This window comes from Equus caballus, chromosome 11, assembly GCF_041296265.1.
Source record: "Equus caballus isolate H_3958 breed thoroughbred chromosome 11, TB-T2T, whole genome shotgun sequence".
Lineage (NCBI taxonomy): Eukaryota > Metazoa > Chordata > Mammalia > Perissodactyla > Equidae > Equus > Equus caballus.
This window is the reverse complement of record NC_091694.1, coordinates 44,735,137-44,757,096: the sequence shown is the minus strand read 5'-3', so window position 1 is coordinate 44,757,096 and position 21,960 is coordinate 44,735,137. Positions and strand designations below refer to the sequence as shown.

The 21,960-nt window shown below is 53.1% G+C and overlaps 1 protein-coding gene across 3 annotated transcripts in view; it reads right to left on the bottom strand.

Annotated features, from left to right (window-relative positions):
- Positions 1-3,765: 3,765 nt before the first annotated feature.
- The window catches only part of NXN (nucleoredoxin), a 138,583-nt gene continuing 120,388 nt past the window's right edge, over positions 3,766-21,960 (bottom strand). For all 3 annotated transcript variants that reach the window (XM_023653181.2, XM_023653182.2, XM_023653184.2), the window contains exons 6-8: positions 10,354-10,533; positions 8,376-8,500; positions 3,766-5,385 (exon numbers count right to left, since the gene is read on the bottom strand). In XM_023653181.2, coding sequence (XP_023508949.1) covers positions 5,203-5,385; positions 8,376-8,500; positions 10,354-10,533 — 488 coding nt within the window. In that variant the 3' untranslated portion in view covers positions 3,766-5,202. The remainder of the gene's footprint in view (positions 5,386-8,375; positions 8,501-10,353; positions 10,534-21,960) is intronic.

Genomic DNA, 21,960 nt, shown 5'->3' with positions numbered 1-21,960 from the left:
AGTGTAGGAGGACATTGACCAAAAACTAAGGAGGAAATGGACAGAAATGGGAAGTGGCTGTACAGGGAAAACTAGCACAACTTTTCCCTTTGAATGTGAGCCTCTAGGAAAGCAGTTCTGCATGGCCCAGAACTCACGCTGGGAGCCCACTGCCTCGCCGTTGGCTTGGAGCTTCAGGGAAGGGGGAGCTGAAACTTCCCCTTCCCCCAGCACAGCTGCTAGCTCCTGGTTAGACTCGCAGTCCTTGAGGCCCAGGGGCTAAACAGACCTCTGGGGAAAGGTTTCCACCAGTTGCACCTGGGACCTTCTACCACTTGCCCCAGGGTTAACAGCAGCACTGGACGTCACCACCCTCCGAGCTGAGCTGCTTTTAGCTCCACTTCTGTCATCCCGCCACACAAAGACCCCAGAAAGAGCGCTTCACCCAGGGTTCTGTGGCTAGTGCTGAAAACCAGCAGCTGCCCTGCAGACCTGGCACTCCACTCTTGGCCGGGCCACCTCTGCCCTCCTGCAGGAGCAGACCTGACTGGCTCCCGTTTTACCATTGGTTTGTTTTGTTTTTTAGGAAACACTCACAGAGACACCTTTAAACTCCAAGATCTTATTTTCTCTGGTTTTGTGTGTGGGAGGAAGATTCGCCCTGGGCTAACATCTGCACCAGTCTTCCTCTATTTTGTATGTGGGATGCCTCCACAGCATGGCTGATGAGTGGAATAGGTCTACACCCAGGATCTGAACTCACGAACCCAGGGCTGCCAAAGCGGAGTGTCTGGAATTTTAACCACTTGGCCACAGGGCTGGCCCCTTGTTTTCTCTGTTTTCAATAACTGCACAAAAGTAATAAGCTAGAAGCCAACTTAAAGGATGAGCTGACTTAACTGCTCTGGGAGACTTAAAGTCCCTGACTAGGCTGCCATGTTACATCGCAGCAGCTGAGACAGCAGCTGCAGGCCGAGTCCTTGCTGAAGGCCTCAGGATGCCGGGCTGATGCTCAAAAGTCCGGTAAGACTGAGAAGCCAGAATACGTTACAGATGGGATCAGCTCCGTTCTTACTACATTTGTTTTGTACAGAAGAGCAGCTTTTTTCATTGAAGCCTCATAGCTGGAGAGGGCCATCACCAACGCTACGCCTGCCTCAAAAGGCAAGAAAGGAACAAAGGTTGAAGAGGAGACATGGCTGCAGCAGGGTCTGGCCTCCCAGCCTCCCTTGCACCTCTGTGATGGGAAGTGGGGGCGCATACTGGCCGCAAGCCAGTAGAGGGGTCTTGATTGGTTGGATACTCCCATATCCTCTGATGTCCAAAGGAGACTTGTTTTTTTGGCCCTGGGTCCTAAGATCACGCCTTCTCCTGTATCCTAGTTCTGGCCTGTGTGCGCATGAGTACCCAGGAATCCAGACTGGAGGCAGTCTGTCTCCTTTGGGCTTCACACTGGCCCACAGGCCTGGGGACAGAGGCTTTCATAAGCTGGCACATTATTTAATGGAAATCCAGCAGTCCTTCAGAACAAGTCCTACCCAAATCTAAACACATTTCCTGGCTTGGGAAGTTTTCCAGAACACCAAGGGGGTGAGGTATACTTCACGCCTTGAAAATGAAGCATATTTACTTCATGCTTTCACATACAAGGTGTATGTAGAACATCCTAATGTCATATTTTCCTACATACAGGCCTTTTGTTTCCTAGAAAATATTTCACCCTTTGCATATGCACCATTAGCACCAATAATGAAGCTAACGGGCAACAGCCATTTGTTCCCAAAGAATTCGCCCTTGAGCAGCCTGCTCGGAGGAAAGCAGGGGGTGCTCCTGTACCCTGTTGATGTCAGCAGAGGGTCACGGGCTAAGTGCTCACTTCAACACAGCCACTTCAGGGCCAACTTGAAAGATCCTCCTGGGCTCCGGGCCTCCGGGTCAGTGCTTGGCCCACAGCAGCACCAGGGGGAAGCCACAGAGGGCACTGCTGACCCTCCCCACAAGCCGGAAAGCAGTCGTGTTCAGGTCCTACCAGGCAACCAGGGGGCTGCCAGGCTGGCCGGGGGAAGTGACAGTGAATGGAATGCATGCACACGCCCGCCTGCAAGGCTAGAGGGGCCTGGACCAGACACTCGCACTACAGTTCTGAGTGTACTGCGCGTCCACACGTGTACATGTGCACACGTCTGTGGTTTTCTCCCTAAGGCGACAGTGCGACACCTTATTAGATCCAGCTGATCTGTTCCTGGACCATATCCTACTCTGTCTTTATAGCATTGCAGAGTTTGGTTTGCTGTGCTGGAGCAAGGCAGCAGGAGGAGGGAACAGCTTTTGAGTGTCTTTAATTAGGCAACAGGAAAAAACAAAGTCTGGCTGAAAATTACCAATTGAAGCTCGGCTGATGCCAAAAAAACATTACTGGTTCCCTGTGCTCGGAAAAGTGAGAGCCAGAGATTTCAAGGACACCCTTGAGCTGGGGGACAACAGTAGGCCACCTCATCCTGGAGAGGAAGCTGGTTTTCAGTGGCCCTCTGGCATTCACAGCTGCCCACTGTAGTACTAATGCCGAATACATACCTTCTTCTTAAGCAGATCTTTGTTGTTGGGGACAGGTAAAAAAAAATCCCAGGTTTGTTGTGAAAATGGGGGGAATTGGATCTGGAAGCCATTATGGTGAACACAAATCTGGAACCGCAGGGTGGCATTTTTACAGCAACCGTCCTGCCTCAACCTGCAGAGCATGGTTTCCTTTGCTGCTGGCGGAAGCCCTTGAATGTGTCACAGCTGGTGTTGTAACCTGCTTCTAATTAGCAACAAGAATTTTAAGGTATTTTGGGGGCTGCTTAGTGGAAATTAAGAAACCACCCACTTCGTCTGCATCGGTAACCTTTAAGATCTTAGGCTATCAAGACAGGGATTTTGCACTGGCAAAGGATCCCCCCAAAGTCACCACTGTATCAACCTAAAGCAGCTTTTTCATAAACCTTCCCACTCATCCTGACTAACCCACGCTCCCACTCTAAAGGGCGAGTTCTGGCGTCAAGGATCCAGTTGACTTAGTGGCAAGTAGCGCAGTCAGCCCTGAACGGGCTGTGGAAGGCTTACAGAGCACCTCGTTTTTCTGCTGCAGTGACTTACAGCGACTCCTCACTGGACTTTGTTCCTTCTGCCCCAGAAGATAAGTAGCTGCTGAGAGAAATCATCTTTCCTCTAAGGCTATCACAACAGAGGGCACAGCCAAATCCTGCCCATCTTCCAAGCGAGGTTGACCTTGCCTGTCCCCACACCCACACCACCCGTAAGGGACACACTGGTAGGATTCCCAGGGAAGCCCCCAGCCCAAGGATAGAGCTAGGTTTGAGGTCTCCAGCTATTGCCCCATTCTTCACAGGGAGACCTGTCTGGGGTTCCTTCTGTTTTCCCAGCTGGCGTCAGGCTTCAGAGCACTTACTCCCCAGTAAGGAAGAGAATGAGGGGTGTCCACAAGGATGTCTGTTATCTGAGAATCCACCCCCACAAGGGCAAGTGAGACCAGGAGAGATGGCACCCAGGGCTCCAGCAGGGATCTGCCTCTGACGCTCAACTCCAAGGAGCTTCCCAGGTTCTGGAGGACTTGACACCACGACCACATTCGGTCTGGGGGTTCCTGGAAGTTCTGAAACATAGCTACCAGGTATCCCGTGAAAGTCAAGAAGATCTCACGTGTCCCACCCCCCACTGCCCACTCCCCATGAGAGCACAGCACCACAAGCAAACAGATTTTTGTTACGAAGGACAGGAAAGGCCGGGTGGTTGATAACGTCCAGAGATGCCCGCTTTATTTCCTACTAGGCAATTGCATTTCAGGCTGGTGACATCAAGGAACAGTCTAATTACCAACTAATGTTGTACCTCTGAACTACAAATCAACAATCCAATTTGGCAAAGGAGCAACAGTGTCAACAGCTCACTGGGGGCTGGGTTTTCCAAATAAACGGTCTTGACTGGCAGACAGCTGGGAGTGGGGTGAAGGGTAAGGCCTGGGATTATTTCAAGACCCTGACGCCTGACTGAGAGAGGCTAACACCCTGCGAATCCCTAGGCCGAAGCCCTCCAACCCAAAGCCTAAGTACGCAGCTGTTGTGGTTTTTGTTTTTGTGGTCAGTTCAGCCCAAATAAGGAGCTGAGCTACCGGAACCTAGCAAAGCGGATCCAAGGCCTACTCTTCATTGACGTGTCCTCTGCCCTCACTCCCACCCTAGGGCACAGCTCTTTCTGCAGGTTCTTAGCAAAAAGCTAGGCTTCTGGTAATTTCTTGTCTCTTTTTAGTTCTGCTATGAAAAGGGAACGACAGGGGTAACCAAAGGTGGGCACAGGCACCTCAGCAGAGCTGCTGCAGCCCCAGGCCCGAAGCTGGGCCAAGTTAGAGGTCTGCTCCTCTAAGAAGGCAGGGCTGAGTGCATCTTCTTGGGAAGATGTCCAAGGGTGAGAATTTATCAACAAAATTCCAAGATAGTAGGGGCTGTTCGTATGAAACTTGGAGAAGGTCAAGATCAAGGAAGAAAGATACTAGGAAAGAATGAGAAGCTCCTATCACATGGTAGGAGCTCAATAAAAGTAAGCAATTACTATATAAATCATTACTGTAGCTACTCTTTTTCTCACCAAAAGAGAATGCAAGCTTCCTTTGAGATCTGGAGATCCACTGCCCAAGAACTGACTGACAAGCTGGTGTTTCTCCCTCAGACTGAACAGACTAAGTCACTAGGAAAGGATGTTCTCACCAGCAGCTCTAAGCTGAGGCCTAACGCCGCCGTGGCCCTTTCCCTGCTCCACCTGCACGTACAGGTGTCACTGAGCTGTCTCGAGCACGTGCTGACCCCAGAGGCAGGGCCCAAGCCCCGATGCCCTGTTGCTTCATGTGAACTTGGCAGGAGAACACCCTGGCGGATGCTTCACTAAGAGCTAGTCACTGAGTGACACAGTCCCACTTCTGGCTGGGTTATGCCAGCCCCGTGAATCCCAAGCAGGGTCTCCAAACACGGTGGGTTCTTCTGCTGCTGAGAGGATGCGCACCCTGAGGTGCTAGCTGAGGAGTTAATGCAGAAAACAAGGCACCACAGAGAGGTTGGACACTTGAGTTGTGTGATTCAAAACACGCTGGAAAAGTCCAAGGGCAAAGGGAAGGAAGGGGAGGAGGAGGAGAAGACTGAGTTTTAAATAACGTCTCATGAGGCCAGAGCCCCACTAGATGGGCTCGGGTTTGAGCTTTTCTGCTAGGAAGTCATTCACAAAGGCCTCCACAATGGCAGGGGTGATCTCCTCCACGTCCATCACGTACTTGGCCCGGGCTGACATGTCCAGAATGGTGAGCAAAGGGGCAGCCTCAGGCAGGTTGGTATAATCTCGCAGGGAGTCAGTCATGTCATCCTGGAAGTCACCAGAAGGGAGAGAGAACCAGTAAGTTTTCAAGAAAGAGAGTAACGTCCCCCAGGCCCAGGCTCCCCAGATGGCATGGAATGGAACCACTCCATCACCCTGAGGAGCAGGCCCCTCCAGGAAAGATGGGCTCTTGGAACGGGGAGCAGTGGACCCTGCCCTGCCTTGGGGAGGGGGAGGCTGGTTCACACACTCTCTCTCTGCATCACCCCAAACCACCAGGCAAGTCATCTTTCCTTATTAGGATGAACGCAACTTTAACACGTCTTCTGCTCTGTAAAAACGTGATGCCCTTTGATTACGTACGTTTGCAGTCAGCTCTCAATCATTTGCAGCGCCACTGTGGATTATCTGAGGCCAGTCTGGACTTCAACTCTGGAGTGTTTACACACAGAAACAGCTCCCTGCCCCCACCTCCACCCCTGTGTCTCAGTCGGGCAGGACTTGCACGGCCAGTTCAGGAGACAGGGCTAGTGAAGTACGGCTGAGGTCTAACGGCTCACTGTCTTGATCTGAGCAGGAAGCCGGCACTTCATCATACATTCCCAGTGGCTGTCCAAGTGGATTTCCTAACATCACATGTAGCCTTACTAAGTCTAAAGGCAAACGCAGAAAGCCAAAGACAAGGAGAAAGATTTGTAGGGAGCAACCGTTTGAGATTACCTTTTACACTGTTGACCCTCATTCAGTAGATAACAGCAAATGGACTCTACATAGCCATCCCGAGGTTATCTCACTATGAAATGCACAACATTCTAAACAGAATGAAAAGACCAGGATCGCCCTGCAGAGAAAGGGTGTGGGGTATTCCTGGCCTTAAATGCTGGTGACCAGGAGGCATGAAATTTACGGTTCACCAGTTTCTGAGACAAAAAACATTCCTTTCTCAAAGGGCAAATCTTTAGCAAGATTTAGTGATCGTCTTTTTTTCCCCCACCCCAGAAACAGCACGCACTTCCCAGCCACACCGGGTGATTCAACCTCTCTGGTTTGTTCACCCAAGTCAGGCCCTCCATATGGGTTAATAAACAATCTTCATGATAAACAGAAGAGAGACACCTGGACAAATACCATACATCGAATTCCCATTAGGAGGCCTAGGCCAAGCCAAGAGCTACGCTGCCTCCCTCCCCTCTCCTCTGAGCAAATCAAATGGAGATGAATTCTAATGTCTGTTAAGGCTTCAGAAGGGATGACTTCCGCCTGCCAGAGCAGACAGGATCAAGACAAACAAGGGGCTCCCCTTAGCCCTGGGTGGACTGTGAGAGGGCCAGAGTCCTGGTCTCAGAGTCACTCAGTTACTGCCTGATGTTCCAGCACCCTGTGCCTACCCTCCTTCCATGTTGCTTTGTTTCTGAGCATGAGGACAGAGAACTGGACCAAGGGAGCTGCCCAGGTGAAGTGCACAGGAAGGACAGGGCGGCCAGGTGGGGAACTGGAGCAGCAGATGACCCCAGCTCCCCTGTCCAACTTCCTGGTCCAAGCATCCTTCCCTCTAGGCCTGGGCCGGTCCACCTGCTGGACCACATGGACAGAAGGAGTGGCAGCACTTCTGGAGCCACACCGACCTCACGTTTACTCCTCTCTCTGCCACCTACTTAATGTGTGACTTTGACAAGTCACTTCTCCGAGCCCAGGTCTCATCCCCTGTAAAATGGATTTAATAACAGCTCACGTGGGGCCACGTGAGGTGTGCAAGCCAGGCAGCACTCACACTCTCGGAGCCGGCCCTCCTCATCTGTGGAGCGTACTGATTCCCATGACCCGAGAGAGGAGCAAATGGGACCCAGCAAGTGAAGCATTTGGCTTGGTACCTGGTATCTAAAAAACCTGCAGATGCTGCTTTTCAGCCACATTTCTAAAGCAGTTACTGGAGCTTCCTAGCGCCGACCCCTGCCCACGGCTGAGCCCTTTCTGTTCTGCGCCCCTCTTTCCTCTCAGAGCCATTCGAAAGGGGTTAGCGTTTAATAAATTCCGGGCAGCCTCCGTGCCTGCTTTGTTTCCTCCAGGCAGGGCCCTGTGAACCTGCTTTGTTTCCTCCACCCCAGAGCTGAGCAGGGGGACTTCCGCCGGCTGTGAGGGGCCCAGCAGGGCTTAGCAGGGGCTGCTATTGAGGAGGTGATGAATGGGTGGTTCAGGGTGTCCAGCCGCCACTGCCTCTCCTGGGATTGAAACACAGTGGGAAATGCGCACGGGGTTCTGACCAACTGGAGGTGGAGGAGAGCAGGGGCGCTTCAAAAAGTGTCCGTCAATAACTGGCTAACGGCGGGTGCCTGGGAGGGTGGGAGGCAGTGGAGCATGCGTGGAGGAAGCTCGTGGGGGTGGGGACCGAGGTAGAGCGTCTACGCCGACCGCAGCCATCTTGCTGAGACCCCCACATTGCAAGACAGAGGCTCGTACTCCTTAGGGGAGCCACGCATCTGCTCAAGTCGGCTCGACTGAAGGGCCCAGACGTCTCACCCTGAGAAAAGCCCCCTGCTTGGTCCCGCCCAGCTGGAGGCCTCCAGGGGAAAGGCCTTGGGTAAAAGAGCTGGGATGTCAGCAGTTTCCAACCTCAGCACTGTCCATAACTGCAGGTCGCAGCTGTGGCCCCCAGCAAGGATCCCTGTAATGGGAAAAGCCCATCTCCAGGCTGGTAGGAGGGACTAACCAAGCAGACACTCAGCAAAGCATCAGGGGCCTGGTTTGGACCCTGGTTACTCCCGGAGGGAGTAGGTGTTATCACGATCTTTGTGGCTGCCACTCTCCCCAGAGCCTGGGTGGGAGAGGTGCACGTGGGATGTCTGTCCTGGGAGGATATCCTGCTGCTCTGAGGCTGCTGAGTGAGAAAGACTGGGAGAAGAAAGCAGCAGGGGCAGGAAGTGGTTTTCCATGCCTGATGACGCACCTTTCCATGCCACATTTGTCTGTCGGCTCTCCAGAAGCACCCTCACCCCAGACCCTGGGGCCCCCAACTCACGTTCTAAAATGGAGGCACTCACCTCCCCCGCCACGAAGAACAGAAGTGGCGCCTCTTCCTCTTTGGCCTTGTACTTGGCAATGATCTTCTCGGCTATGGGCTGGATAAGCTGCTTGGCCGCTTCAGACTCCCCATCATCCTCAGAATCTGTGATGGCGAGAGAATGACACAGAGACACCCTGGCTTGTCAGACAGATGGAGTGGTGCCCCCCAAAGAAGCCTGGGCCAAGGGCCTGAAATGCCCATCTGGGCAGCCCCTGCATGGACAAAGAGCTTCCCCTGGGACACAGGCCTCGCCTCCTGGGTGCCCTAGGGTGGGCCCTGTGCGCACATGCCCCGGTTCGCACAGCGCTCTCCTACGCCACGCTCCCCAGAAACACCTCACCTCGCTGAGTAGCACTAATGCCCCAGGCAAACATGATCCTTTTCACAGAATTCTTCACAAACCCACCTTGAAAGCCGAGCTTCCCTTAAGCCAGGACCTGAGGTCCCAGGTAGTTTTGCTCCTGATCACAGAATGAGATACCATGACCTCAGATCTCTGACTTCCTAATGAAAGTGGCAGAAGGAGGAGCTGGGAGGTCAGGACTGTGGTCCAATCAACAGCTTTGGTGGCAGTGAGGAGGCACCAGGGCTGCGGGAATGCCAACTTCACAGCCATCAGCAGGTCTCACCTGGGAGGAGATAGGCTGACCGCGTGGGAGAGCACCCGACCAGGCTCCCCAGGGCCACCTTTAGGCACCTCATGCCTCCAGTGAAACAGCAGCATGGGAGCAGCCACACACGTGCTCCTAGGGCTCACTCCTGCTGAGCCCCGGAACCAAGAGCAAGAGCAAGAGGGGCAAAGCAGGGGGAAGGAGAGCAGGTGCCAGCAGAGGACTTTCACCCAGAAATGCCACACCGCCCAGGAGGCCCGCAGCGTGCAGACCCGGCGGGCACCCTCTAGAGCCACATCTAATTAGCTCTGAGATGCTGGGACTCGCTTCACCTCTGGAACCCTGCTTCCACATCTGCAGATGGCCAGGGACATTCCCAATTGTCCCTCAGTTCAGAATTGTTTCCCAGCGGCCCCAGGATGTGGGTGTGTGAGCCTGCAGCAGGCAGGAAAGCCCCGAGGTAAATGACTCCCCAAGGCCACCTCTCCGCAGGGGGCCTCTGTCCTCCAAGCACAGGACCAGCCTGCAAGTCTGCATGCTTAAGAATTCCGAGTGTGGGTACTGGCTCCCCTCCTGGGGGCCCTGAACCAGACTTCTGGAGAATGGGGAGAGAAGGTTGCACATATCCCCAGTTCCCCTTGGTGAAGTGGGTAGGCAGCATCTCAGCCATGATCCTAGTACCCTAATTATTTTGAGTTGGAGCTCAGCAGCAAGTCCCAAGGCAGAGGGTGAGGTGGCCCTTGAGCATCAGCTGCTCTGTTTGCAAGGAATCAGGGTCATCCCACAGGGCTGCAGGGAGCCTAGAGTAAATGTTCCCATGTCCTCCTGCCCCCAGAGCACGGTCATCCACTGAGTGCCAGAATGGGTGAGATGGTGCAGGGGTGCCGAAGGGACACGTGGCCCCAGAGATGCTGCCCTGAGGTTGGGGCCAGCTCCAGCAGCCCCTGGACAGTTCATTAGGACACAGGTGATGGCAGAAGCAGCCTGGGGTAAGCCTTGGCCGGAAGGGGGCCAGCCCCCTGCAGCTGCTGTGCGTGCAGCCCTGCCTCCTTCCAACAATGGGTCTGTTCATCAGGGGGGCCCAGGGCATCCTCCTGGCCTGACCTATTCTTCCCTGCTGGCAGCCAGAGCAGCAAGGAAGGAAAGCACAGCAGCAGCTCCCAGAGCACCTCCCGCAGGGGGAGAGCCATGAATAAATCATTGGGGTCAAAAGCAAGGCTGCAGGGAGAGACAAAGGCCCAGGCTCTGCGTTGTTGTGAGAGAAAGAAGCTGCAGGGAAAGACACCCGCCATGGGAGGCCTGTCCAGTCCCATCCGGCCCTGGGGCCCCCACTAAGCTTCATACCTACAAAAAGGACGAGGCAGGGGCCCTCGTTGAGCTGCACAGCGTTGGAGTCAGAGAGCTCCAGCACGGGCTTGGGGTGCCACGGGAACTCTCTGCAGTCCTCATCGTTGAGCACCTCCACGCGCCCTTGCCGCGTGATCACCTCCCCCTGCGGGTCCAGCACGATGAGGGTGGGGATGCCTGTAAGAGAAAGAGCTGGCCTAGAGGCAGGCCCTGGCAGGAGGGGCCGGCTCCCACCCACAATTCACGGGAGGGACCTAGGATGCCACACAGGCTGACGATTAAGAGTCGGAAAGGATGGAACCCAGGCTCAGCCACTGAATAGCCACAGAACTCCCGTGGGTTCTCTGCGTGTAACTTCTCCGTGGAACCCTGAGCACGTACTTCACCTCTCTGGGCCTCAGCATCCTCCGCTGCAACACGGTGCATGCATGCAGTTCCTACCTTCTCCTCCTCTGTAAAGATCAACGAGGTCATGCATTTAAAGAACTTTGAAAACAGGGTCTTGACACATAAAAACAGTCCATAAATCCTAAAGAGATCCCAAACAAGCAGGAGACGCTCCTCCCACCTGCAGGGAGACTCAAACCTAACGGAGTGATATAGAAACCCACTTCCATGTGGCGTACTTGCTCCAGACACACCAACCAGCACAAATCAACTGATGCCACGGGAGGCCTCACACAGGCAGGAGGGCCCCACTGTGTGAGCACAGGGGCCCATAGAGAGGGGAGCCTGGGGCAGGGGCTGCCAGCCAGCCAGTGGCCCTTCCCGCCCAGCTCCAGCCCTGCTGCCTGGGGAGGGTCCAATACCCGTTCTGAGGAGGACAGTCCCTGGAGGGAGCATGCTGATGGCAACACCGCCCCTTCACATTCGAGGGCCAGACTGGGGTGAGAAATGCAGCACGGAGCTCCCCACAACCCTCCCAACCATAAAGCCTCAAATGAGAAATCAAAGAAAACCACATCCTGGTTACAGTCGCATCTGAGTGTTGCACCTCCCTGCTGTGTGTGTCCCACTCTGCGCGCCCCACTCTGCGCTGATTCTCCTCCTGCCAGGGCCACCCCCCGCCAACCACAGCCCAGAGTCAGCCTTGGTCCTGCCCTTTAGGGACACTTGTCTCTCCGCTGGCAGCTGGTCCCCTCCCCACCTTGCAGTAATCAGCTGCCTCTCCTCTGGAGCCGACCAGCTTTAATTTTATATGGGCCAGTGAAAGCCAGAGCAATTTAATATTTATAGATACCAAAGTGTTCAGTCAGTAATTTGCTCCACTGACATTCTACTTCTCTGTGGGGGGCACTAAGGTACCCGAAATACGGCCCTGGTGTTTTGTAACCCGCCGCGGTGGCTGGTACAGCGGGCATGCAGTCGCAGGCCTGTCTTCAAAAGGGAAAACAATTCCATTACGTTCAAACCTATAGGAAGTGGCTTGGCGTGTTAGGGAACAGATCCAGAGAGCAATGCGCTCTGGAGGACTGCCATTCCACTGCATCGCACGCAGACTCATGTAGCTGGGACTCCTTGCAGGCTTTTAACATGTGCTCGGAGCTGTCCAGGCCACCAGAGAAGTTGTGTGTGAGAGTAAAAGAGACTTGGGATGTTTCCAGCCTCCTCATCACAGCTGCGTTTTATCCCTCGGAGGCCACATCAGGTGCATCCCCATCCCCAAGGATCAGGCTGGGCTTGAGTTAGCAGCCTTAACGGAGGCTTGGGCCATGACAGGCCAGCCAGCTGCAAATGAGTGCCTCCCCATTGCCATACCCCATCCCAGCAATGCTCCGACAAAGTTCTTTCATCAGAGAGTCAGTGTGTTTCAGGAACTGGGCAATTACATGTGTTGGGTTAAACCAGGGCCCACCCACTGCTATGATTAGACACAGCAACCGGCCTGTCTGTAGCCCAGACAGGGCATGCCCAGTTGGTCTGTAGAGGACAAGCAAGAGGATAGAAAAGGGAGGAAAAGTAAAATCTGAAGGCTAAGAAGCCCGATTCCTGGTTTGGTGCCTCGGTTTCTCCAAGGGACTACCCTAAGGCCTTCTTTGTTACCACAGCTGCAGCCCCTCGAGTTCATGCCGGTGGGGACCAGGACAGCAGGGCAAGGACCCGGAGCCCCAGCTGGCTGCTGAGGAGCCCTGAGCTGACTCCACCAAGGACCAGCTCCCTGGGCCTCGGGTCTCCCCACTCCTTCCCCATGGCTACAGGAAAGCAGCCCCCACTCAGAGTTGGTGCTTTGAGCACTGAAGCCCATACCTAGGAGCCCAAGATGACGAGGTGTGTGTGACTGTGGGGCTTAAACAGAAAGCAACTCAGTAAAACAAGCACAGTCAGAGTTCAACCCAGAGAAGCCCATTTCTGGCACGTGGACGGGGAAAAGCGTCTCTGTGCAGGGTGCCAGGCCCCCTTCCCATCATGGGATCTTGGTTAGCTTTGCCCTAGAGCCCTCCATGTGTGCTTTCCTCCAGGCATGGGCCAGCGGGCGAGGGGGAGGAAGCTTGCGTCTCCAGTGCATCTGCCCTGTGCTAGGCACAGCCCCTGCCGCCTCACGCAATGCTATCAGATGGTGGTGGGAAGTACAACTATCCCCCTTTTATGGAAGGTCAGGTTATCTACCCAAGGTCGCCTGGCCAGTAAGTGGCCAAGTTGGGACAGGAGCCCTGGTCTGCTTGTTGTAAAAGCTGCTGTTCTTTCTACCAGGTCACCAGCTGGTGGGGGGCTCTCCCAGCACTGGCGCAAGGGGAGGCCCAGCATTTGCAGCTTTCTGCACCGCCCACCTCCCTCTTCTCTCGCTTCCCAAGGCTGCGTGCAGGAAGGAGGCTGAGGCTCCAGTCACCTCTTCCCTTTCCTCCCCCTGTCATGCAATCCCCAATCCTCCCTCCCTGGAAGCAAGTTCCCCAAGGCAGAGCTGTCTACAGAGAAAAGAGGGCAAAGCCTCTACTGGGAAACTTAAAGGGAATGGAAGATTTCTAACCGGTGCCTTTATACCAAATAACTCTCACACCAGCAAGGGCTTCTCTGGAGGGAATGAAAGAGGAGCAGCCTGGCTCTGCTTTGCTGGAACTCGTGTTTCCCAGCTGCGATGGCTGGATGGTTGGGGGAAGAGCAGTGAGAATTCTCAGGAAGATCCAGGCAAGCCACTTAACTTCTCAGAGCCTCATTTCCACAGCTGGCAAATGGGGGTGGTGATAGCTTCTGATGTTATTTGGTTGTTGTGAGGAATAAACAAGACGACAAGCATAAAATGCTTTTTAGCAGAGTATCTGATATACAGTAAGTACTCCATAAATAGTAGCTCTTGTTACAAATAACTTCATTATTATTATTTTTTTAAATCATCCGTAAGTTGATTATTTGGCTCATGAGAAGGCAGATGTACAGAAGACTGCTGCCTGGCTCTATGAGATAAACAGAAACCTCCATGCTGGCCGGAGGAAGTTAGCTAAAGACACAGAAGACACAGACAGTGTCTACACTGCAGTGAGGGTTCCAGGATCAGTGTGATGCTGATAGTTTACTTGCACCATCCCAAGCTTAACTTTTGGGCATAGAACACATACTCCACGCTCCTAGAGAGGGCTTCAGCCCCAAGCCCCCGGCCCTGGACACCAGCAATGCCTAAGAATCCCCTTCACCATCTCCTTCAAAACCCAGAGAAGAAAGAACAAGGCCTAAAAAGCCCACTCCCAACAGTCTCCTTGTAGGAGAAGCCTATTTGTGAGTATTTAAAACCATCTCAAGCCACGTGCACTGCGAGGGCCCCACAGTTGAATCAGTTGCTTTTCTACTGCCAAGAGGGGGAGTTTTGAAGGAGGTGGCGGGGGGTGGGGATGGGGGCGGGGCAGGCTGGGGCAGAGAGTCTGGCCAGGGTTGTCACCCAGAGAGCCTCTTGCTCTGCATGTGGATGGCAATATGATCTGAGGGTGCTGGGAGCTGGGCAGAGAAATGGGAGGAAAAGCGGACCTGAGAATAGGAAGAGCAGGTTAGGGCAGATGGCAGGGCGAAATATTCTGCCATCACCAAAAAGGTCATTGTGAAAACTGAAGCAAGATGGAAAATGTTTGTAATACATGGTTAACTAGAAAATACAGAATACACGGTGCTGTGTGTGCGATTACAGCTGTGGATAAGCACGTATGCGTGTGGACAGAGACCAAAAGGGCTCAGAAAAGTGAAAACAGTTGTGCTAGTAGGACAGGAATGTGGGTGAGATAGATATTTGAGCTTTCTTAAATGGTGTTATGATAGATGTAGTGACATAAAATAAAAATCAAACAAGCATGGAAGGGCAGTAGGGCTGGGTGGGAATGACAAATACAAACCATGCCTTGGCCATATCAACGGCCAGTTCCGTTCATCAGATCCCTCCTTCTCCCCTCCTGGCTCCCCCAGAACTCTCCCCTGCTTGGAGAGCTAAGGAGCGGAAGGCAGCTGGTTTGGGTGATGATGAAGCTCAGAGAAACCCAAGGGAGGTCAGGGGATGGTCTGGGCCTACTTGAACTTGGCCATCAGGCCTGAAAGTGGCTCAGGCATGTCCCTGTGTCAGGAGACAGGCACGAAGACACTCATGCAATGTTCTTGCAACACAGAAAAACCAGAAAGCACTGAGTGCCCATGCTCAGTGGGACAGATAGATAAACTGTGGTACAGTCGTACAATGAAACACTTTGCAACTCTGAAAAGAAATGAACCAGATATAAATACCAACAGGGCTAAATCTTGAAAACATAACATTAAGTAACAAAAGCAAGTTAGAGAAGGCTATTACAGCACGCCAGCATTTAAGCATGCTTCTAAAATACACCCCCAGCGCGACTTTATATTATGCATGGGTTCACATACCTGCAGTAAAACTATGAAGACAGAGTATGAAGATATACATTAAACGTAGCGTCTCCCCCGGGGGACAAGGAGGGAGCAGGGCCGTGCAGGGGAGCGAAGGGAACCCACTTCTGTCTGCACTGATGCTCCCATTTGCTCATATTTCAAATACCTGAAGCAAAAATGTCAACTCTGGGTGGTGGCCACATGGGTGTTTGTTACATTATTCTCTGTCCTTTCTTGTTTTTCCTTTTTTATGTTCTCAAAATAAAACAAGACAAACAGAACACTGAAGCTGCTCAGTAGGTTTCGAGGCAGCCCCCCGCCTGCCCTCCCCAGGCCCACGGGCTGGCTCCACACGGCCTGCGCCAGGCCTGTAAATACAAAAAACACCAGCGTTGCCCCTTCGCCGTCTACGGACTGAAAACCACGTCTCCGAATGTTTCATTTCTCTATAAAATAAACAGATTTTTTGAAAGGGGCAGGGAAGAAGGCAAAGGAAAGGAGAGGAGAAAGGTGGGAGATGGAGAAAGGGAAGAGGAGAAGAAAAGGGAGAAGGATAAGGAAGAGACAAGAGGGCAAGAGAGAAACAAGCAGATGCTGGGAGAGCCGGCAGCCCTCACCCCAGTGCCGTCCTCCCGGACTGCGGCCTGGTGGCAGGGCTCACGTCCACTCGGCCACTCCCTCGAGGCCCCAGCTGCCCCCCACCCCCAAGGCTCAGGGTGGGGAGGGGAGAGGAAGAAACCCGCCAGGGCCCCTAATGCAGGAGAGACAGGCTGTAAGCCTCCCTGTGAGGAACACGGTGTTCTCTGACAGCCAGGATTAGTCAGACAATCGCTAATGGAATTTGTCTTTTGCCAAGTGTGTCTAAACCCCTTCCTTAGAAAGGCATTTTTGAACAGCTTATAGGGCTGCGAATTCCCCAGCATGCATAGAGCACTGGGAGAGGGAGCCCCTCCGGCTCAGGGAACCCAGCCACTCCCCTCGGACGAAGGAAATGGACGGAGGCCAAATGCCAGGGCCCTATGAACTCAGGCGGCCCGGTGGAGCCCGCTGGCTAACACAGCCTGGGTTCAGTCCAGAGCCCCCAGGGAGCCAGTGAGCAGCCCACCAGCGGCAGCAGGACTTTTGGCCCGGCAGCAGATCCTGCCACTCTGGGAAAGGGATGACTTGAGGGGGACAACGTCAAGATCCAGACTCGGCCACAGCCACCTGGACAGACACCTCCATAAGGCCTTTTATGCAAGGCCTCCTTCAGTCTGCTGGGGATACTGGAATCCAGTGACGCTCTAAGCCCGGCTCCCAAGATGCTCAGAGGATTCGGGGTTCTCCTTGCATTACCCATTTTCATCCGAGCCTGTCAGGATGGCACAGGGAAGCTCTGCCCTCGTGTGCCTCGACGCACAAAGTGACTGTCAGATCCAGTCACTGGCTCACCGGAAGGCACAAAGACAGCCCAGGTGGAGGTGGCTCACCTTGGGTGCAGGCAAGGGAATGTACCTGGTGCTGCTCTGCGAAAGCACCTTCACCAAAATGCTTGAGGAGGAGAGACGGAGGGGAGCGAGAGCCCAGGCCACACAGAGAGACTCCAACAGGGAGCATGAGCTCCCCCAGACCCAGCCCTGCAGGCTCTGCTGAAGACCAGAGGCTCGGCACAGTGGAACCCTCCACCGACTGCGGATGTGTGGCATGTGTGCACATCATGAGATGTAACATAATAAGAAAGCTGTGTCTGGTCTTCATTCCCAGTTCCTGGCACAGAGCTCCTAAAACCCTTGTAATTTCCCGATTGGTAGTGGGAATCCTTTGTTATAATATGTGGTCTTAGTCCCTGGTTCTGACACAAGAGCTTCCAAGATTCTTGGAATCTCGGAGTGATGAGTGTCTTTTGTATGCTTAATCAGATGACAGGTGGCTGGGGGCCCCGAAATAGCTTCAGAATGAGTGGTGGTCACCAGAAAGGCATGATCAGAAGGTTAGAACTTTCTGCCCCACTCCATGACCTCTGACCTTGGGGGAAGGAAGAGGACATGGAGGTTGAGTTAATCTCCAATGGTCAATGATTCAACCAATTATGTCTACATAATGAAATCTCCATGAAAACCCTATCTGGCGGGGTTCGGAGAGCTTCTGGGTTGGTGGAGACATGGAGGTGCTGGGAGGGTGGCACACCCAGAGAGGGCATGGAAGCTCTGTGCCTCTTCCCATGTATTGATGCATCTCTTCCATTTGGCTCTTCTTGAGTTGTATCCTTTATAATAAACCCATAACAGTTCACAATAGAAGGAGTTTGCCCTCTGAGGGAAAGCACTGCAGGAGGCAGCATCCGAGCTGGAGGGATGGGCAGGATGGTGATGGAGGGAGACCATGTGAGATGGCAGGGAGGGTGTAGATGGGGGAGCAGTGAGAAACGGGGCTGTGAAGGTGTTGGAGACCAGACTGGAGAGAGTCTTGGAATACCAGGGCACGGTCATGGAGGGCTTCCACACAGGGGATGAACACCACTATCAGAGTCAATCTTCTGAAGCTTCACTTGGAGGTGCTCTGCCCGGTTGGTACATACAGTAGACTGGGACAGGGGAGGAGGACCGGTGCAGAGGAACAGAGGGGTTCTAGGTGTCATTGAATCATTAGAACAAAGGGAGAAGAGCTGGGACAAGCCCCCGTTAAAGAGATGGTGGAGGAGAAAGCCAAGAAACAGCAAGCCAGGGGAACACCAGGAGAGGGGGTGATGTGGAGGGAGAGGGGGAGGAGGAGAGGATTTTAGGGGTAGCCCCAACTGTTGAAAAACAAAACCAGATGGAGCAGGAAAAGAACAGGGAGGTCACTGGATTGCAAACATCTCGACTCACTCCTGGGTGATCTCATCCAGTTTTAAGCTTGGAAATATAACTATATGCCAACTGACAAATGCCAAATTTGTATCTCAAGCCCCACCTCTCCCAATTCTAGGCTGCTGAATCCACATCACCACCAATGGGCATCTTACACTCAACATGATCAAAATTAAACTCCTCTTCACCTGAACTCCACACCAACCCCATCCACCCCCACCCCTACATCCGACATACGCGGCTTTCCCAGTCTTAGCTGATGGCGGCTCCATCCTTCTAGTTGCTTAGGCAGAAGGCTTTGGAGTTGTCTTCGAGTCTTCTTTTACTCTCACACTTCACATCCAATCTGTTAGCAAACTGTAAGGCCCTAACTTCAAACTCTATCCAGAATCTGCCATGTCTTGCCACCTCTACTGCCACCACCCCTGCCCGAGCCCCATCATCTTTTCCCTGGATTATTACAATAACATCCTAACTGGCTGCCCTGCTTCTCAACACCACAACCACAGGGACTCTACCATAAATTAGATCGTGGGACTCTGCTCAAACTCCGCAGTGGTGTCCCACTTCACTCAGCGTAAAAGCCGAAGTGTGATTAGCAAGGCCCTATGGGCCCTGGTCTTCTTACTCTCCAGTCTTAACCCCTCCACACCTGACTTGGTCATTCTGCTCCAGCTGCACTGGCCTCCTTGCTGTTCCATAAGCACGTGAGGCACGATTCTGCCCCAGGGCCTTTCCATTGGCGGTTCCGTCTGCCCGGAATGCTCTTCTCTCCCAGAGAACCACAGGGTTAATTCTCTTGTCACCTTCTCAATGAGAAGAACCTGTTATGAGGCACCTGTTAGGGCAGGCTGAGCAATAGCTTTAGGGAGTGATGGGATTTTTTTTTTATGGCTAAGCATTCTGTGAAGTGGAGAAGAAGGAGCTAATAGAGAAACAGAGACAAAGAGGCGAGAAAGGGAGGGAAATGCAAGAGGCAAGGGCAAGACCCTAGAAGAACAAAGGCAGAATCTTAGAAAGCAGGGATGATACTTCTAACAAGAAAGAAGAAAGGAGATGGGGCGATGCATAGACATCCCGAGCTATGAAGCCAAGGACATAACAGAGATGTTTCATGGCAGAGAGGAGGGAAACAGAGGGAACTCAGGAGAGCTGGCCGTACTCCCACTAAGGCAGATCTGCGGAGGAGAGAAGCTGGAAGAGGGGCAGGGAAAGGAGACGAGAGCTGTGGGAAACGGCCATAGGGAGGAAAGCGATGGCCCCAAGACCTCAGCTCCTCTGCCAGCCCCTGCTCCACATCCCTGTCCCTCCACTCCTGGTCCAGCCTGGGCAAGGCTGCAATGGAGGTTCTCAGCAACCCACCTCCTACAGCAGACCGTGGATTTTCTCTACCTTCTGTGTTGGGAGTGAGAGGCAGTGGGATGCAAAAACTTGTCTGCCCTTGTCCTTGTGAGAACAGAGCTGCTGACTGGTAAGATCAATGTACAATGCCACATGAGAACTTACTAGCCACGTGTGCTTCTACTAGAAACCAGACCCCTGCTGCACGGGGGACCTCAGAAATGCCATGAAGCAGAAGACCGTAAGTGACCCTGTGGGGCTAGAGGGAGGCAGAGCTAGGGAGACGGGCACTGGGCTGCAGAGGCCACCTGGGCCACCTGCCTCAGAGCCCAAGGGTGCAGCTTCCCTCTCCCCATAGGCAGGCCTGTTGTGAGCCCTGTGTGAGGCCTGGTCACGGTGGGTGCCATCAGAAATATCAGTGGACAGCCTGCCTCTAGGATTTCTCTTCCAGTTTAGCTTGAATGTCAATACTGCACTGATCTCCCCTTAATCAAAACTTTCAAAAGGCTCCAGAAGTCCAAAGTGTCAAGTGTAAAACCTCAGCAGGGCGTTCAAGGCCCTCTACGATGTGGCCCCACCAGCCTTATTGCCCACTCTGCCCTATAGTACACCATGCACATCCTACTCTGGCCTTTGCCCTGGAATGTCCCAAACTCCCTATCTAAACCCCATCCATTCTGTGAGGCCCTGCTCCATAGCCACCTCCGCCAGGAAGCCTTCCTGGCAAACAGCTCTAAGCAAGTCTCTCCTCTGAACTCGGATTATTCCGCTGAGTGGCCCTTCATTAAATGCTGCCTTGAGAAGGAGCCTGTGCTGCTCTTTTCCACTCTTGTTCCACCATGCTTTAGTGCATCTCTGGCTTCACAGGGCCAGAGGCAGACAGACCAAGGTCAGGAGGCAGTGTCTGACAGGCTGTTTGCAGGAATGAGTTCTAAGCCTTAGCCCAAGAGGTCAAGTGATCAAGGATGCAGTCGGCACAAAACACTAAGCCAGGGAGAGACTGTGAACCCGAGAGCGAGGAAGCAGGAGGTGGGGAGCCGGGACAGCAGACAAGTCCAAGCTGGAGACAGACCAGAACAGATGGCAGGGGAGGATAGGCCATGGCTTCAGCAGACGAGGAGCAGTGGGACGCGCCTGGTGCAGGACTGGGCTGCAGAGGACGCGCGCTGGCCGGAGTTGCGTTCCATGTGAATCTCACATTCTTCTACTATGGCATGCCTGGTGGGCCACTGCTTGCCTGGGCACAGAGCCTCCTCAGAGCAGCTTTCTGATCCTTGACTAAGGGCTCCTTGAAGTTGGGGACCACGTATGTACTTCCATCCCCACACTGCTAGGGCCTTAAGGATTGTGCCAAATGAATGCGTCTCTGAGAACTCTCCATTCTCTTCCTCCTCAGTTGTGGTCATCCTCTTTCTGGCTGTCTGGGCCACACCTAACAACCGCAGCTCCTATGGCTGTAATATTTACATGCTGACAACTAGAGAATCCGAAGGAGAGTTCCCTTCTCCACTTTCTGCAGGCAGACAGGAAACCATCAATTTAATTTTTTTGTGCCTTGCCCACATTCTCCAGAAGGGTGTCCTCCAGCCTTAGCAGTGTATCCAAAACTTGTGTTGAATCTTGAAGAGCTCATGATCTCTCCTTATGACGCTGGCACCCACCCTCCAAAGGGTCCTCAGAAGCATCTCACAGAACACAGGGAGGGTACACACTGCCAGCCTCAAGCTGGCTATGTGTTGTCTGTAGACCATCCTTTGGCAATTTAAGTTCAGGTGACCCCACGGCCTTAGCACTGACCACCAGGAATATCTGCATCATGCTGGACCCCACATCCAGGAAAGGGCAACTCAATTCCCTACCTCGGAGAGGAAAAGATTCTGCTCCACTGATGACACGTGCTTGGAAAGAAGTCTCTACGTGGAGAGGCCTCCTGACTGAGCAGAGTGGCTGAGTGAGGCCCAGCACCCAGCTCCACCCTCTGGACAAGTGTCAGTCTGCTAAGCCCTCGTACGAAATGGCACTTATTTGACCAACACTTTTTAGTTTCTCCAGACATCATCATACTCTGCTCTTTACTTATTTCCCAATGTAAATCTCATCTCGTCCACTCAAGGGCAGCACCAGCCCACCCTGCTGGTTTATCTCCCACGGAGCTCACTGCAGAGTCTTGGTGGTTAGTAGGAGTTCAAGAAACACAATCCTGTGCATATAAATCTACTCCATCTTTTTCCCCAAAAAGGATTTGAGGCAGCTTAAAAACTGCATGATATAATCCAATAAAAAGAGATGAAAATATCCCCCTGAAGGGAAAACAAGGAAGGAAAAAAGAGAAAAACGGAGCCAGGGTCAAGGGCATGTGCACAGAAATGGGCATTTTTGCAAAACTGCTGAAGGTGGTTATAAATCCAGCTCTGGGTTTTCTAGAGACTAAAGCAAAGAAAGAATCGTGGTCTGCAATGAAATTCAAAGTATACAAAAGATGAAAGAAAAAAACAAAACTATCCTACCTGCTCCAGAGAAGCTCAACCTTTGCTGGCGCTGGAGGATAATTTCCTAAGCAGGAAGTCCTACAGGCGGGATTGCTAAATTAAAGGTTTTGTAGATTTTTAAGGCCTCT